Consider the following 16,448-nt stretch of genomic DNA (forward strand, 5'->3'; position numbering starts at 1 on the left):
GGGCTGTGTTTCTCCACAGTTAATTTTTTACCAGCAGCTGACAGTAAGAGCAACTACATTGAGCTAGTTCTAGGTGTCTGCCTCTGCTCACAAAAGAAGAGCTATATGCAGACAGGCAATACAACAGAGATGCTAACAGATTAGTCTCTGAGCTGGTCTTTTATGTGTTGGTCTTCTTACTTTATTCATGGCTTTTAGTCTCTGCATTAAGTTTGTCAGACCCTTGAGCCTGCAAGGCTTCACAGTATTCTTCTTTGGGACTTAAAGGCTCTTTTTATTTGTATCTGTGAAAGAAGTTGAATTCTGTTATATCTCTGTTTATTGGCAGTGTCATATGGAAAAGGAGCCTCTCCAAAGGAGTCCAGGTTTCACAACTGAAGGTTCATATACTGTTCAGTCACTGTGAGGACTAACTCATACCACTTATGAAACAAAAACATATTGTACATAATTATTGTACATAATAATTTCCCCCTAATGTTTATAAAAATTGCAGGGCAGTATTTAACACTGAGGTTACACCATCAGTTAGATGATTGTCAGAGGTCATTAAATATCTTTTTGTCCAGTGTTTAAAGGGGTTGTTACTTACCAGTAGGCATGACTTGAACTTTCTTGTGTGCTTTGCTCTTGTGGCACCATTTTCCACAGGATTGTGCATAGCTTCAACACAGTAATACTTTTTTTTCAAAATATTTATGCTAAAAACAATCAACCTGTGGTCCAATATCTGTCATTGTCATACTCAGGCATCATGTTTGGCAACTGATTTTTTTTTTTTAATCAGACATTAGTACATAATGGTATTATTCCTGGATAGTGGGAATCCTAATTTTCAAAAATATGTAGGTTTTTCACCCTCCACGAACAAATATAGGCTTGACTTAGCAATTCCATTTCTTGTAATAGTTACAAAACTGATCTTTTCAGTATTTTGGATGATCTTCAATCTTGTTCATATACTGCAGCACAGCAGAAATCGTCCCCTTAACAATTTGACTATTAACTGTGCTCAGCAAGACCAAATTTGCTCATGAAATTCTTATCTGTAATGGTACATTAAATCAGGAACCTGTATTCAAATCCACTTTAAGATTAAGGTTTCAGTTGTGCTGAAGGGAACTTTCCGCCTTCTACTGATAACTGGAACAGCTGCAACAGATAGTTGTTTATTGCTAAATCTTCCCTGCTCAGAATAGTGGTGTAGCCTTCATCTGTGAGATGACTGCATCTTGCAGCTTTGTTTGGTACATCCTGTCATTTTTCCAAAATGCTTTTATTTTTTACAAATATGATACATCTATCCAAATAGGCTGAGTACAATTTATGGATGCATTTTCTTTCCCACCTTCTTCCGTCTTTTATGCTTCCTCTTGCAAGATCATTCTAATTTGTGTAATTTGTACTTTTCAGTTTTGTTTTGTGCCTGCATGTTTTTCAGAGGTTGTGGTTCGGTAACCTGGTCCAATTATTATCATCTTGTCTTTCCTTCAGCACTTGCAGTCAGACTTTCTTCTGGTCTGACAATTGTCAGATATTTTGATTGCTTTTTCTAACTTTAGATGGGAGTCTTCCAATTGTACTCAAGTTTTGGGGGTTTGGTTGACTTATGTATTCTGTGAACTTTCTGCAATTGAATGTTTTATTCTTAAACGTCAGATATGTCACAAAAACTTGAAAATTTCACCCTCTTGTTGGTTTGTTATATGAAATGGCTATCTCTAAAAGGTTGCATTTTTTCTGTGACAGCAATGTTCTTCTGATGCATTTAGCACAATCTAGTAACTTGTTTTTTTCCTTCTCATCCAACCGCAAGCTGTGAGGCAAATGTAGATTCTCTGATTTGCCAAAATTTAGACTTTGTGTTCTTTTCCAGTATTTCTACTTGCCTTTGTGGCAAAGAGAGAGTTTTTGCTTTAGCTACTTTCGTTTGCTGTGTTCCCAGAGCGTTTAGCTCTTGCTTTATTTTGTTACATAACATGCTCACACTTCCATTCCCAGAAACACTGTCTACCACCACTCCCATTCTGGGGAATGTTTGTTGAAAGAGATTCAAAAGTTGGAGTATAAAACTGCATTTTTAATAAAACAGCAGTTAACTAACATGTAAGTAAACGAGGAACTTGTAAAGGAGAAAAAAAGAAGCTGCCTTCTTTTTATCAGACTGCCAGCATTACCTTACTCTTAACAGCAATCTGACCTGTTTAAAAGGTATTTGTCCTTACTTAATTTGTTATCAGATTATGCCACTCTTATTTGTTTAAAAACTACTGGTTAGACAGAGGAGCAAGGTAGTGCTTAAAATGAAAGCACCTTTTAAGGCACTCTGTCCTTTCTAGGGAATATGTCTATTAATTGCGGTCTTGCTTGAACAAGGGATTGCATTTTATCTTTTGGACAGTACCTGTGTGACAGCAATACTATTAAACAATATTTACAGTCTGGTGACCCATGAGAAAGGTACAAATGGAATTTGCCAGTGCATTTATAGTGTCTTGCTACTCGAAAGAGTTCAGCTCTTAGTAGGGCATCCCAGATTACGATCATGACTTTTGATGCGAGGATTCAACTGTGAAAGGATTACATTAGTAAACTCCATGAGATTGGTTTACATCAGTCCTGATAGCAAAGGCTATTCAGGGAGTACACTTGCCTCATGGACATGTGTTGGTAGTCCCCTCTACGTGGGCCTGCTTGAGCAGGGGTGTGGGGCCAAGATGTCCTCCAGAGGTCCCTTCCAACCACAGCCATTCTGTGATTCTGCAATTCTGTACAGAATTACATCTCCCAGCTGTGCAAGTATAGCATTTTCCTGGCCAGGATTCTTTACTCTTGAGGCACCAGCAGTGCTTTCTTCTACTGCTTAGTGTTTTCTGAGCTTCTCACCATATGAGCTCAGAACCAGGGGTTATGCTGGCAGGAATGAAGTTCAGACAGAAGTGTGTCTACACCCTGGAGAAAGACAGTAAACAAAATCTTTTTTGGTATTTGTGAATTAAGGTCATATGATATTATGTAGAAGTAGCACTATCATCTCTCATATGTTGGTCACCGAGTGAAAAAAAAATTGATTTTATCGAAACCGTCTTTTCTTAACTATGCGAAATAAAAAACTGTTTAGAACTAAACACTTAGGACAAGCAAACCATAGAAGACCTGCAGAAGACATTCTTGGCTGCTCTGTCAGACACCATATGTTTTTGATCACTTGCTTTTACTTAGTCTATGTCTATGTCCCAGACAGCTTTTGGATGGAAAACAGTGCCAACTGCAATTCCCAAGCTGGATTCTGTTTTACTACCTTTACTGCTTTCAGTGATGTTTCAAGATACCAACACTGATCCTGGACCACAACTGACTTGTAATTTCTGTTATAATTGCTTAGTGAGAGTAGGTGCTGAGTATAGCAAGTCACTTGTGGGATCAAGTACAAGTAACAATTATTTTCTGAGGCCAGACAGTGTGGGGAAGAGTTTGGACTTGCTATAGCTTACTGAGCATATCAAGCAGGGTACATATCAAAGTTGTGTAAGAACCATTTCATACAGTTTTCCTTCCGAGTAACTTTCTGTTCAGTACAAGTTGATCTCATAATCTAATGTGTTCCTTTCATCAGTGTAGGACTGTGTCCTTGCCAACAGGCTGCATTGTTTCTTTGCTAGAAAATAACATAAAAACCCTTTCGTGCAACTTGAAGCCTGGGACAGTAGTTAAAAATATATTTTCCTTGCTTTCTCAAAAGATGTAACTGAGTTATGTTTTCATGCGAATTTAATGTAACTGTTTCATAAACTTGTGTTTGAATAATGAAATGTTTTAAAAGCAAGAGGGGAAAAAAAGGCAAAAAAAGTAGAGAAGCATATTAATCTTGACCAATTATATTTTTTTTTCCCCAGTAGAAGCCAAATAGGTAGCAAATGGTGAATATTCATACACAGTGTAAACAATGCACACAGAACTGCTGCCTACATTGCCAAACTTTAGATAAACAGTCATTTCTTCCAAAACAAATAAACCGAAACCTGAATATACTTTCATAATGTAAAAAGCAAACAAGTACTGGAGAGAAACCACAAGCTTAAATCGCTAAATTGCTTTATTATAATTGCTTTCCTATATGGTAAAGTACACACACCAGGTACCTCTGGAAATAATCAAACTATAGTTCCTCCAAGAGGGCTGTTTTTTGCTGACAGATGGACAAGGTGATATGTAAAGACCAATGAGCCCCACACAATGTCTGACACAGAAGTTCTTTGTTCATGGAACAAAACATCAGTTGACTATCATCAGAATTATTCTTTGGAAATATGTTAGTACAACTGAGAGTTGTCTTCAAACACCCCATCCTCCTGTGTGTTCCAGAAGTAATTTTCAGTTTCTGGCACTTTGAATACAGCTGTTTTAAATTACCCTTTCTTATTAAGGAAATCACTTACTGTTTCTGCTGTTCTCTGCTATCTAACTAGAAATTTCTTTCAAGATAATATATAATTACAAGCTGTTCACATATTATTCCAAGTACTAGATTCCTGAGCACGGAAGAAAAATTCTGTTGAATAATTGATTCATAGTTCAATAGTAGTTAAAAAAACCCAAGCAAGCCTCTGTGCAGCAACAAGAACCATAGGTGTTACGAGTGAGTGTTTAGAGAAACAATGAACAGTGTGTATGTTTAATTTGAATGTTGATCTTAATTATTTAGAGTAAATATGTTTCAGTCTGCTGAAAGGAAGCTATGCCCTGCTGTCATACTTGAATCTTGATTGTGTCTGTAGAGTTGAAATTAATAGCTGCCATCTTTCTTCCGTTAAGGAAGGAAGGAAAAGAGGGGAAAAAGAAAAACAAGAGGTAAGTCCTCTTCTTTTTGACAGACTTGCACTTCATGTTACTCAAATACACAAAGAACTTGATGCACATCTTATCTAGAACTTCTGAATACTAGTAAATTGGAAATATTTGTGAATTTTTTCATGTCATAACAAAAATGTCTTCTGTAGAGAAGTTAAGAGGTGGTAGCTTCATGACTTTCAAAAATGTAAAAAGCAAAACAATTTAAGGAAATGCAGGAAGGAATTAATTTATCTATGGAAAATAAGGAAATGCCACAATGATCCCTTTGGTATCTGCTGTACTTCAAAAGGGTGATACTCACTGAGAGTTTTTTTGCCAGGCCTTTTGCAAGAAGATAGTTTTCATTTAAACAATAGGTGAAATTTCATTGACAGTTACACTTTAGTTACACAGGATAATTTTGCATGACGACTTTTATTGGACAGTTTTTTCTCAATATTTGTACATCACATTTGTTACCTTGTGAGGACACTGCACAAGATGAATAGCTGAGTCTTGTTCAAATGATTGCTGGAAGTTGGAAGAGACAAGAAACTCTTAACAACCCTTAACAATTAACAATCCTTAACATCTTTGCTGGCACTGGAGTGCCAGTGCACCAATAAAGAATGACAGAGAATGCTATATTCTTTTACTATTTTTGAGAACAGAAATGGAGCTCCAGCCACTTCTAACACATGTGTTTCTTTTGCTAGGTTCTCAGCCTAACTTGTATCTACACAAACTATCATTAGTGTATTTAGGAGACATATACGTATATATATATGCATAATAAGAAGACAAAAATCAGTATTAGATGGTAATAACTATACAGTTATTAATAAACACTTGGTTTATTAATAGCTGTTTTTCATTAGAAATAATACTGTTGTATTTTCATATTTATGACTTGAAAAATATACCCTAATTTTATAATACGTCAGCAAAACAGAATTAATGTGCCCATGAACCTTGACTTCCGGTACATTAGGTTTCCTGCAGTTAACGCTATTGCCCTTAACATTATTTTTTATTCACATTTTTTCATTCTATTGCTCTCTCTAGTAGAATGGGACTGTACACCAATGATTCAAACAGGAGGCTATCTATCTTTTAGATTTTCCTAATTATCTGCGTGATTCCTTCCTGAAATCATTCTGCAGTGCAAGGAAGTTAGAACACAAAAATTTTAATGTCACACTCCATCAGATCTATTTGCTAAACATTCATAAAATAGATAGAACTTATACTCTATAGGCTTTGGGTTTGTAAGACGTATGTTTAGTTGGCAATAGCAGGCTATGTCTCTGCTGCAGTAATAGAGGTTAGTATGTCATTCATTAAAATACATACAGCAGTCTGTCATTAGGAAAGTAGTTTTCTGAAAGTTTAAAAATCTTCACTTCCTTTGATGTAAAATCTATGCAAGGGGGTTCTATTAGTGGTATCCATATTTAATATTTGCGAAATGAACTTGGAGTTGACATGATTTCAAATGCTGGCTCTGGCAATGCCTCTTTATGAGGTTCTGGTTGAGTCATGTCAACTTTGTTTATTCATCTATAAAAACTGAGATAATAACATAAATTTATACCCACAGGGATATTTGCAAGATTAATTACATAGGCAGAGATCTAGCGAAGCACTTAAGTGTAAATGAGTCTTTACATATATGAATAGTTCTATTGAAAGCAGTATTATTCCTGTTCTGGGAAGGTGACAGATTGTAAAAGTGCTTAGAGATATAAACATAAATACTAAATGTATTACTTAAGGATTGGCCTCTATCTATGTTTTTTCTTTTTGTTTAATCTGGGACTCTCTTTCATGGTTTCTGTCCTGATAAGCCAACAAAATAGATCTTAGTTATGCTGCTGTTTTTATTTTATAAAAGTGAGTTTGTATTTATATTCAGGTGAAAGCCAGTAGTAGGAATGGCTTTCAATGAATGAACATGTGATTATAAGAAAATAAAATTGTCTGATGTACCTAAAATCAGATTCATTAAGGTATCTAAAACGTTCAAAGCACTACATAAATAGCCACATTGTTCTTTGGCAGTGTCTGAATAAGCCACAGGCCTGTATCATATTTCTACTGTGTGAAATTCAGGTACTTACATACACAATACAGTTTTTATTTGTGTGTTTGTTTTTAAACTAGTTACTTATGTGCTTTTGAAAAAAATTCAGCTCTGAGAGAGATTGCTGTTGAGGGCATCCAGGGAAACCTGCACTGTAATTAGCAGCTATGTATACATTTGCCTTGCATTTTCAGCTGATTTCTTCATGATTTATTTGAAGCTTAACTACACTTCATTCTGGTCTTAGAAATGACCAAGGGTTATCCAAAATGAGGTAGGAAGCAGGAGCTAGTAATCAAGGCTCACCATTTTGCCTTGAGGACTAGTTGACAATTAGACTTTCTGGGGTCAGCAGTATTTTTACCACATTGTATCCTGTTTTCAGTGAATTTTCATTCTACTTCATCATTATTTTACTGAGTTTCTTTATGTCCATGGAGGTAACTTTCATTCCTCTTTCTATTACAAAGAGTAAAACTTTCAGAGGAAAAATACTTTATTTGCTAGTTTTGTGACAACATAATGTGAGTAACATTATTTTATATTGATTTTTAAGATTTGCTTGGGACACTGGAGGAAATTCTTCCTAACCTCCAAGAAGGTGTTGGTGTTTGGATAATGGCCAAAGACTCCACTTTTCCAAGCGTGCATACCCTTTTAGACAAAATAGAGGCTGCTTCTGAAGACCCTGTTCCAGTTACTCGACGCTGTGCCAGCACCCTCAAGTCATCTGTTTTATATATATTTACTTCAGGAACAACAGGTACAGGTCTGCTAAGGAATTTGTATTTTCCTTCAGCTTTCATCTTGAAAACTGATTTTCTGAAACTGTAATCTTCTGGTTCATCCTTTCATAGTGGAGTATCATATTTCTTATCTAGAAGCATTATGGTAGAAAATAAGCATGTTTCTTGTTTATGACCTTATATTGAGTGGTTTGTGGCCTTTTTTTTTACTGCCACATTATGCAAACACTGTGAGAAGCTTTACCTCTTACTACTTCACAGCTAAGGTGCTCATAAAACATTTTGTTTTTTCAGTGGGTTTACAATGATAATAAATATTATTTTGTCATCACATACCACTTCCTAGTTAATACAGCTGACATTGTATCTAGAACTTTAAAAAGCAATCTTCAAACAAGCAAATAGACATTTGGTTTTTCTTCGTTAAGTCATGTTCTATGCAGGTCACTGTAGAGACAGAAAAGAGGATTAAGTTACTAGCCTTTTAGTTTAGAAACAGATGGCTGAATTTATTACCAGTGCTCCAGCAGCTAAGAAGCTAAGACTTTAAAAAAACTCTTCACTGATGTGAAAAGCAGCATGATGATGTTTAGATAAGCGGGTTGGCATTCTCATTCAGCTGAACACAACAGTTTTAGTCACAAGAAGATTTAAAATTCAAGTGTGTTTTATGGCTTTGTTCCCTCATACAAATAATCGTTTAATTTATTTGGTTTGAGTTCTGGGGAAAAATTAGGAAATAAAAATGTTAGTCCAGAATAAAAATACTAGGAAGGTGTAATTATTGTCCAGAGGTTGGGTATGTCTGTATACTACTAGTGTAAATATGGTTGAGCTTGCTGGTTGAAAGTAAGGAATTTTAGCTAAAAAATACTATAGAATTCTCCAGGTGTAAAAATTTTGTTCTTATAACCGCGTTCAGAATATCTGTATAAAGTCTGAAATTTTAGTTATGTAGAATTTAAAATATTTTTGAACGCATGTTAAGTATTACCTTAATTTACGTTGGATTTCTTTTATGTACCATGTAACTAGAAGAATAAGGTTTGTTTAGTCTGAAAAGTGTGGAATAACTAATTCTAATCTAAAGTAACTGAGCATTTTCACACTTTTTGATAAAGCAAGAACATAGTGTTGCTCCTAAAATCAATGACTGAAAAACTTTGTTAAAGAAGTTATCTTGCATGGTCTGTAGTCAGCTGTCTGTAAAGCCAGAAGGAAAAAACTCAAGACTCTGTAGAGCACTTCTTGCTATAAGTGGCTCAATGGCAACACAGGCGTATTGCCTTTTCTCTTTAATGTGATGTGTTTTGGAATACCTTTGAAGTGTAGTTAGAATCTCTGTAGATTGCACTTCTAGTTAACAGCTCTACTTAAGTCTTCAAAAGAACAGTAGTTTTGCTCAAATAGGTGAGAAAACTTTCTGAACCATTAAATTTTTTGAAATTTTTAACAGTTCTCACTGTTCATCATCAGGACTCAGCCTGAAATTTGTGTGTGTATGTGAGAACGTATATGAAGCAAGAACACAACCCCTACTGAAAATAATGGGTGCCAGAGTAGTAACCCAAGAAACCCTTGCATGTGAGTCTGTGTGCTGCTGAACAGAAATTCTGCGCTGAACCTGATGAAACTCATTAAGAAGAACTTAACTGGAGTGAACTTTCTGCTGATTTTTTTTTTTTAATTCTACATAGTCTTCATAGTATTCTTAAACAAATAGGTAGACTTAGATCTACACATCGTAGATAAGCACCCACTACATGATCTACTTCATGTAGATCCCATAACTTTCTTAATTATGTTACAGTCACTATAAGTCTTGCCTGAAAGAGATCTAGTGTGATGCCTCTTTATGTTAAAGGTAGTCCATATGTGTAATAAATGCTTTTTGGCCCTATATTGGCTCTATACAATTTGATAGCCTGCTAACCATGGAGTTTCTTCATGTTTCCACCTATTTGAATTGACTTGACATCAGATTAAATAACTAACAGGTGAGGTGACAAAGTAGCTTATGTATCTTTATGTGTACGGAACAAACGTAGTATTTTATTAAACAGCTGATTGTCTATTAACAGCCATCTAAACAGATGGCTGAAAATTTGATTATGGAAGAGAGAATTTATGATTTTAGAGACCTTACACAGGGGAAAAAAAGGATTGAGTTCTCTTTAGGAGAGGCTTTATGCATGATTTTGTCTTTTCATTACAGGTCTTCCGAAGGCCGCAGTCATCAGTCACATGCAGGTTCTTAAAGGAGCTGCTGGACTGTGGGCTTTTGGTGCTACTGCAGAAGATATCATTTATATTACTCTGCCTCTTTATCACAGTGCAGCGTCTCTTCTTGGTGTCGGTGGATGCATTGAATTGGGTAGGGCTTGTTTTATTAGTTGTCTTGTTAATAGAGAATTAATGATTGTTATAAAAATGTATAAAACACACTTGGGTTCACTGCCATTAGTGAAACTAACGCTTTGCTGAAATCAAATGAATATTGTTTTTGGAATAGCTTTATATTTCTGTATTTTGGGGATGAGGGGGTGTTGTGATAGTGAAGGATTGCTTACAAGCTATCTTTGTGGTACTGGAGAAGAATTAGTTATAATCACTGGTGTCACAAATGTTTTTACTTTGTTTTATATTTGGGTAAAAAAGAATTTAAGCACATATGCAGTATTTTGGCAGTGTGTATAGTGCATTAGTATATGTACAGACTAAGCATTGTACAGTGGAATAGAACTAAAATGTATTTTGGTGTACTTTAAAAGACTGACAAATACATTTACTGCAAACTTTCAGCTTTGTCATGTATCATGAGATGATATATGAATTTTTCCCCATTTAATTTGTGTACTGTTTTGGCACGGACAATAAAGTACATATTTTACTGAGACAATGTAGGTTTCCTCAGTGACTCTCTTATAGAAGATTTATTTAGAACTTGATGGCAAATATTTCCTGTTTCCTAAAGCATCAAGGACAAGTTAGAGCAAGGGAAAGATCATTGGATTATGGATTAATTCTTTCTGAATCTGCATCGATGAATACTTTCTTTGTTGAAAAATGAGGTTTCATTGATACTCAAGTGATTTGCCAATTCAGGCTGACTTTTCTGGATATTTTCAGCGAAACTCTTTTGAATAATGTTACAACACCAACAAAGGGAAGCTGTCTTCTTGCTTTTAACCTCTTATCTATCGGTTTACTGTCTGACCAAGGAGGAGACTGGGTTTGTCTCCCTGCTTTGTCTACCAGGTTTGAACACGTCTTCTAATGAAACAGCTTAAATGCCATATAGTTCTCTGAACGAGGCTGCTTTTAGTTCCTCTTATGTTCTGTTTTACCTAGCTAATGTAGCTAGCTAAGCTGCCATATGGACAAAATGCTTCATTTACTTTTCTGCTGTTTCCATGAAGGTGCAACCTGTGTGTTAAAAAAGAAGTTCTCAGCTAGTCAGTTTTGGAGTGACTGCAAAAAGTACAATGTGACTGTCATCCAGTACATTGGAGAACTTTGCCGTTACCTTTGCAGCCAGCCAGTGGTAAGTAGAACCAAAATGATAGGTATTCATCTGTAAGTTATATGTACATTTATTGTTCTTAATGTTGTTGTGTTAAAAGGGAGATAAAACTCTACTGAACCTGTCACTCTGCCCTTTTTTTTGTGTGAGGTTCTTCAAATGTTTGGTGATCTGTAGACTGTAAAAAAAATGGCTTGAATCAGGAAGATGTTACAGTATTAAAAGATTTTGAGACTAAAACCCAATTCAGTATCATTTGGTGAAAAAATATTATTTCACAGAGTTTCACAATGAAAGTTCAGAAAACCAGGATTACTGTTCAATATCTCTTCAGAATTTCCCAAACTTACTTTCTTGGCATGTAAATATATCAGAGGTCTCGAGTTTTGTAGCTCATTTTTTAGCACTGTTTTGGCTTGTGGAATGTGCTTGTTTTGCAAGCATCTAAACCATATTTTAAAATTTGGAAGGAGTTTGGTCTAGGTTAGCAGCTCAAAGGAAGAATGCCTTTTTTTCCAATCAGAAAGCTATTTCAGACAACAAGGCTAGTTTTGTTAAAGTGTCATTCCTTTCTGGAACTGTGTTAGCCCTAACATGAAAATACTTCTTTTCCCTTGGCAGTCAGTGGTGTGGTGGTCTACCTACAAGGTATTGAGTACAAAGTATGCTGAACCTGTTTGTAATTACCAAGTATAGCTGACTTAGGCTAACTGAATTAACTCTTGATCTGACTACTGTCTGCTGTTTTTGTATCTACCCATTGACGATAGAGAGAGCACAAGATGTTTAGGCTAAGCTAGATGCCTAAAATTTGTTGGAATTAATTCAAGATGTACAGAATAATATAGATGGCATGGATACAACCTGTTGGAGAGCAAACCCAGCTGACTTTCTGTCCTCAAATGCTTGTGCTAAATGTGTCAAAATGAATACGAAACAAACGTTCATAGTCCAGTATAAAATAAAATTCATCTTGCTAATGCTGACAACTTCCATCCATTTATAAGCTGCAGGTTGTCCTATTGTGTTTCAATAAATCCTAAATGTTACATCATACATTATCTTACCTGGGTAAGCGTTTTAATAAATGAGTTTACGCAATTACTTATGATCATAAACTGCTTTTATTTTGAATACTAAATGAAAATAAATAGCAGCTTCCAAGTACTTGTGTAACATTAAGCAAAAAGAACTGTATCTTGTTTTAATTTAACAAAATGTTGAGGACAACACAAAGAGATTTGTGATAATGTACAGAAGTCAGATGCAATGCAACTGTTCTCTCTTTGAACAGTCTGTGCCTGTTATCATCATTTTATTTTGTGATTTAAAAAAAATAATCAGTGCTTTATTTCCTTTTCAGTGAATTTTATTGAAATAACTAATCTCTTAGGAAATGATGCTCATAATTCAATTAATTAATCTGAAAATTCTTTTCTAATCCAAGTCCTGATTTTATGATTTTCTAGAATAAACTCCTTCTCAGGCAATATTCTAATAATTCAAAGGGAATGCCAGTCAGTCTTGTTTTCCCACAGAGTAACAATTTGCATGAATAACTCAGTTTACTGACCAAAGAATGGAAAATGTCAGTGTTCATAAGATGTTGGATTTTTGTTTTCTCCTGCAAATTTTCAGAATTATGTTTAAGTAATGTAGCGGTGGGTTATAGATCCTACAGCACTATCCATGCATGCCTCAGCAAAGAGAAAGTTCTTGAATTAAAGAGGGCGTTGGTGATGTCCCAGTGACCACCACTGGCTGTAACGTGAAACTGGAATAGTGATACCTTTCTCTCTGTTTCTTTTTTTGGTTTGGTTTGGTTTGGTGTTTATTTTTAGTTTGTTTTTTTTTAAATTTCATAACAAAACAAACAAAAAGCTACAGGATAACAAAAAATCAAATTAAAGACCATAAGGAAAATCAAAACACATGAAGGGCTTGGCTTTTATAAATTGTGATTTTTCTTCATTGCAGGCTAACATGATTTCCCCATAGTCATGTCCCTTCTCTCCAACACTTCCCAACTTTTGCTGTGTTTGCAGCCTGAAGATATTAATTCCCCTTTTCTGTCCTTTAATTGTACAGTTAGAGGGTGGCATTTTGGTTTACCCATTTTATTCTGTTGAGTATCTTAAAGCAAGAATGATAGATTAATACACTTCATTTTCCAAAACAAACTCTTTCATTTATAAACTCTTACCAAACCACGGTAAAATTAAAGGAGTTTTAAATTTTGCAAATAAAGTTATTTGTACTGTCATTAACTATTCATTAATTATATAACTATTCTATTTATTAATTTATCTGCATACTTCTGGGAGCTGGCATGTCTAAACTTTTTGTGAGGCTGTGGGGTTTTTTTGAGTTTTGCTGCTAGCTGGCTAAAGAGAAACTGAATGTACCTTATCAAGAAAAAATAAAATTATAAAATGAATCAGTTTGACAGCTAAGTACTTGAAGAAAAATAGTAAGTATTTGTCATGTTAGAACTGGAAGAGAAACATGTTCACACAAATAAATGGAAGGATTCAAAATATGTTACGCAATCCATTATTATTTTTCAAGTAGGTGAAATAATTTGCCAAGTTGTTGTATCTCTTTAGGTTTCATTAACTTAGAAGTACTATATATATTGGCAGCATGAGAAAGATATCGCTAATACAAGTTTTAAAGCTCTGGGAAGATATTATGTGGGCAGTGCTCTCAAGTTTAGAATACTATACAGCCTTTCTAATGAACATAGATTAAAACCATAGCAATTACCTTAAGTGCTTCATTTGTTTCTTTAACACTAAAACTGAAATAAATGGTGTATGTCTAATAGTTGGAGGCCACAGTGTCGCCTCTTATTTCATAGATTTTGAACAGAACTTTTGACAAGTCTCTGTGGTAGTATATAGAGTCTTGGCTTAGCTTTCCTTATTAGTTTTGTCTTGTTTTAGCTTTCTGCCTCCTACTCATATCTGCAACAGCCCTTGAAGACTCTTTTGCAGTAGAATTTTTATGAAATCTGTTCTGTATCCAGTTTGGTTTAGTAACCTGTTGTCTGGAAAGAACATTTGTTAGAAAAGTAAGTTGTCATTTTTCCTTAAGTATGAGTACAAAGATATTCCATTACGTGACATTCATAGATTTTGTTGGGCTCCTAAATAAGTGAATAATCCTCATGCCTGACACCTTCCAAGCTCTTTTTTTCTGCAGTCTTTTGATTGAAGTGAAAGTACAAGAGCCAGCATTGATGGCTAGTAGCCATCAGTAGCTACAAAATGGATCCTGCTCTAAGATATTAGCATGACTACTCAAATGAAAGAGAATATTCAGCAAATTAATAACTTGATCTTGCTGGCTGACATTGCTCAAAGACTCTATAAACAGTGATACATGAAATTTCAGAAGCATGGCATAGCAGAGGTCGCTGTATCCTCTCTAAGCAAAGGCCTTGGAAATACTTCTCTACTAATCTGTAGATATATTTTCCTTAGACAGTTCCAATACATTTAAAATTTAACATTTAAAGTGTATACAAAATCGTCATAATGCACTTGCAGATTTATTTCAAATTTCAAGTAATGGGCTATTTAAATAATACATTGCGTCCTGAAGCTTTTGGAAAGATAGGAATGGTAATGCAGCATGTCCTGGTTTATGTCCACTTGGTATTGAGCCAATGTTATCCTTTGCCATCAGCAACATTTCCTATTTCCTTGGTGTTACCTCAAGTGAATAAGACCATGTATATCAGCTTTCAGACTTTATTTTGTTAAGCTGAAGCAAGCCAAGCCAATCTCTCTACTAGATCCAGTTTGGCCAAGGTTTCTTTGGATGGATTAAGCTCTCTGAAGTGACTTTAGAAAAGATGCTTAAGGATTTATTTTATTAAAACTCTTCTGTGTTAGAACAATAGTAATTTAGAAGGAGAAAGCGAGGAGTTCAATGCTGCTGGGCTAAGCAGACAGAATGAACACATATTTCCCTGCTGTTGACTCAAGTGTTCTGGGAAGGGGTGCAAGAATAACGTTTATATATGTTGGATAGCACTGTCTCCCACCTAGAAACAGGTTTCTTGGAGGGAAGTGAATTTGATGGTCAGGTAAGGAAGGAAAAATGAACCAGCAGGCACTTCACAATGCAGGTTTCACTCGACATCACATTTTATTCCCTGTTAAAATTAGCTAAATTTATGTTCAGTACTGGAAATTATTCTTTCTCATATCATTAAAATGTGGAGTGGAAATTTGTCAAGCCCCTTGCACACTTTTAGCATAAACATTTTACTAAATAACCCAAACCAGTAATGTGTCACAGTTACAGACAACTACATCTGTACCTTCCATTTGAAATTTCTGAATAATCTCTACATATCATTACAATTTTATTTACTGGGGGAAATTTTGCAATTTATTTATTCTTCTAGTAACCTGTGGTGTTTTGTTTTTTTTTTTTTAAAAGTGACCATTTGTGTGTGTCATAAGCAGACATCATTCTTAATCCGAGTTGTTACTGATTTACTAAAGTATTAATAGTGCCTAAAAGGATAACTGAACACTGTTTGTACATGCAGTTAGAGAAAATAGAATTTTGAGACTGAGAACGTATTCAGCACATCTGAAATGAAGGTTAGAACGGACCTGGGATTTGGAAGCTTCTGTTTTTTTCTCTCCAGGCTATATCAGTTGATCTAATGAAAAATATACTGTATATCACAACAAACTTTGTGATTTAAACTGCCATGATTATAACAACAGTATTATTTTTTAAAAGTGGGTTTAAAAGCAGATTATAATCCTGTCCATTTTGGCTACTGCCTTCTGATATTTAAATGTACTAGCATACCTCTCTTGGACTACATCCACGCTATGATTCTGTGTCTGTGTTCTGATTCTTCCTACTAGTAGTGGTAAAAGTTTTCAGGTTTTCTTTCTGAGAAAGTCTTCTATAATGTTCATAGAGTTCCTTTGGCTTTAGGAAGCATTGGTTTTCCATACCCAAAACAGCACTGAAGCCTAGTTGCAATGTTAGCTACTAATTCAGGCATGGTGGCTCAAGACTTTTTTGAGTCTTCAAGAGGTCATATAACTTGACCAATTTCCTTCCTTCCAGCTTCTTTTCCTAGATACTCATCTTTTGGGTTAAGCTACTGGAGTCATGCAGAAAATGTTCTGATAGTGAAGCTTAGAAATCACAATCATAATTTTACAGAGGGAAGCTTCATATTGCTCTCAGAATACTGTGTGCAATATGGAGTGCAAGAAACAATCTG

At 35.1% G+C, this 16,448-nt stretch overlaps 1 protein-coding gene across 1 annotated transcript in view; it reads left to right on the forward strand.

Moving 5' to 3' along the window:
* Positions 1 to 11,206, forward strand: part of LOC104157496 (long-chain fatty acid transport protein 6-like) — a gene marked incomplete at its 3' end in the record, with an annotated part of 13,147 nt that extends 1,941 nt beyond the window's left edge. The window contains exons 2-4 of the mRNA XM_009694848.1: positions 7,473 to 7,679; positions 9,878 to 10,036; positions 11,082 to 11,206. Coding sequence (XP_009693150.1) covers positions 7,473 to 7,679; positions 9,878 to 10,036; positions 11,082 to 11,206 — 491 coding nt within the window. The remainder of the gene's footprint in view (positions 1 to 7,472; positions 7,680 to 9,877; positions 10,037 to 11,081) is intronic.
* Between the last annotated feature and the right edge of the window lie 5,242 nt (positions 11,207 to 16,448).

The sequence above is a fragment of the Cariama cristata genome, unplaced genomic scaffold (assembly GCF_000690535.1).
Source record: "Cariama cristata isolate BGI_N322 unplaced genomic scaffold, ASM69053v1 scaffold31312, whole genome shotgun sequence".
In the NCBI taxonomy this organism is placed as follows: domain Eukaryota; kingdom Metazoa; phylum Chordata; class Aves; order Cariamiformes; family Cariamidae; genus Cariama; species Cariama cristata.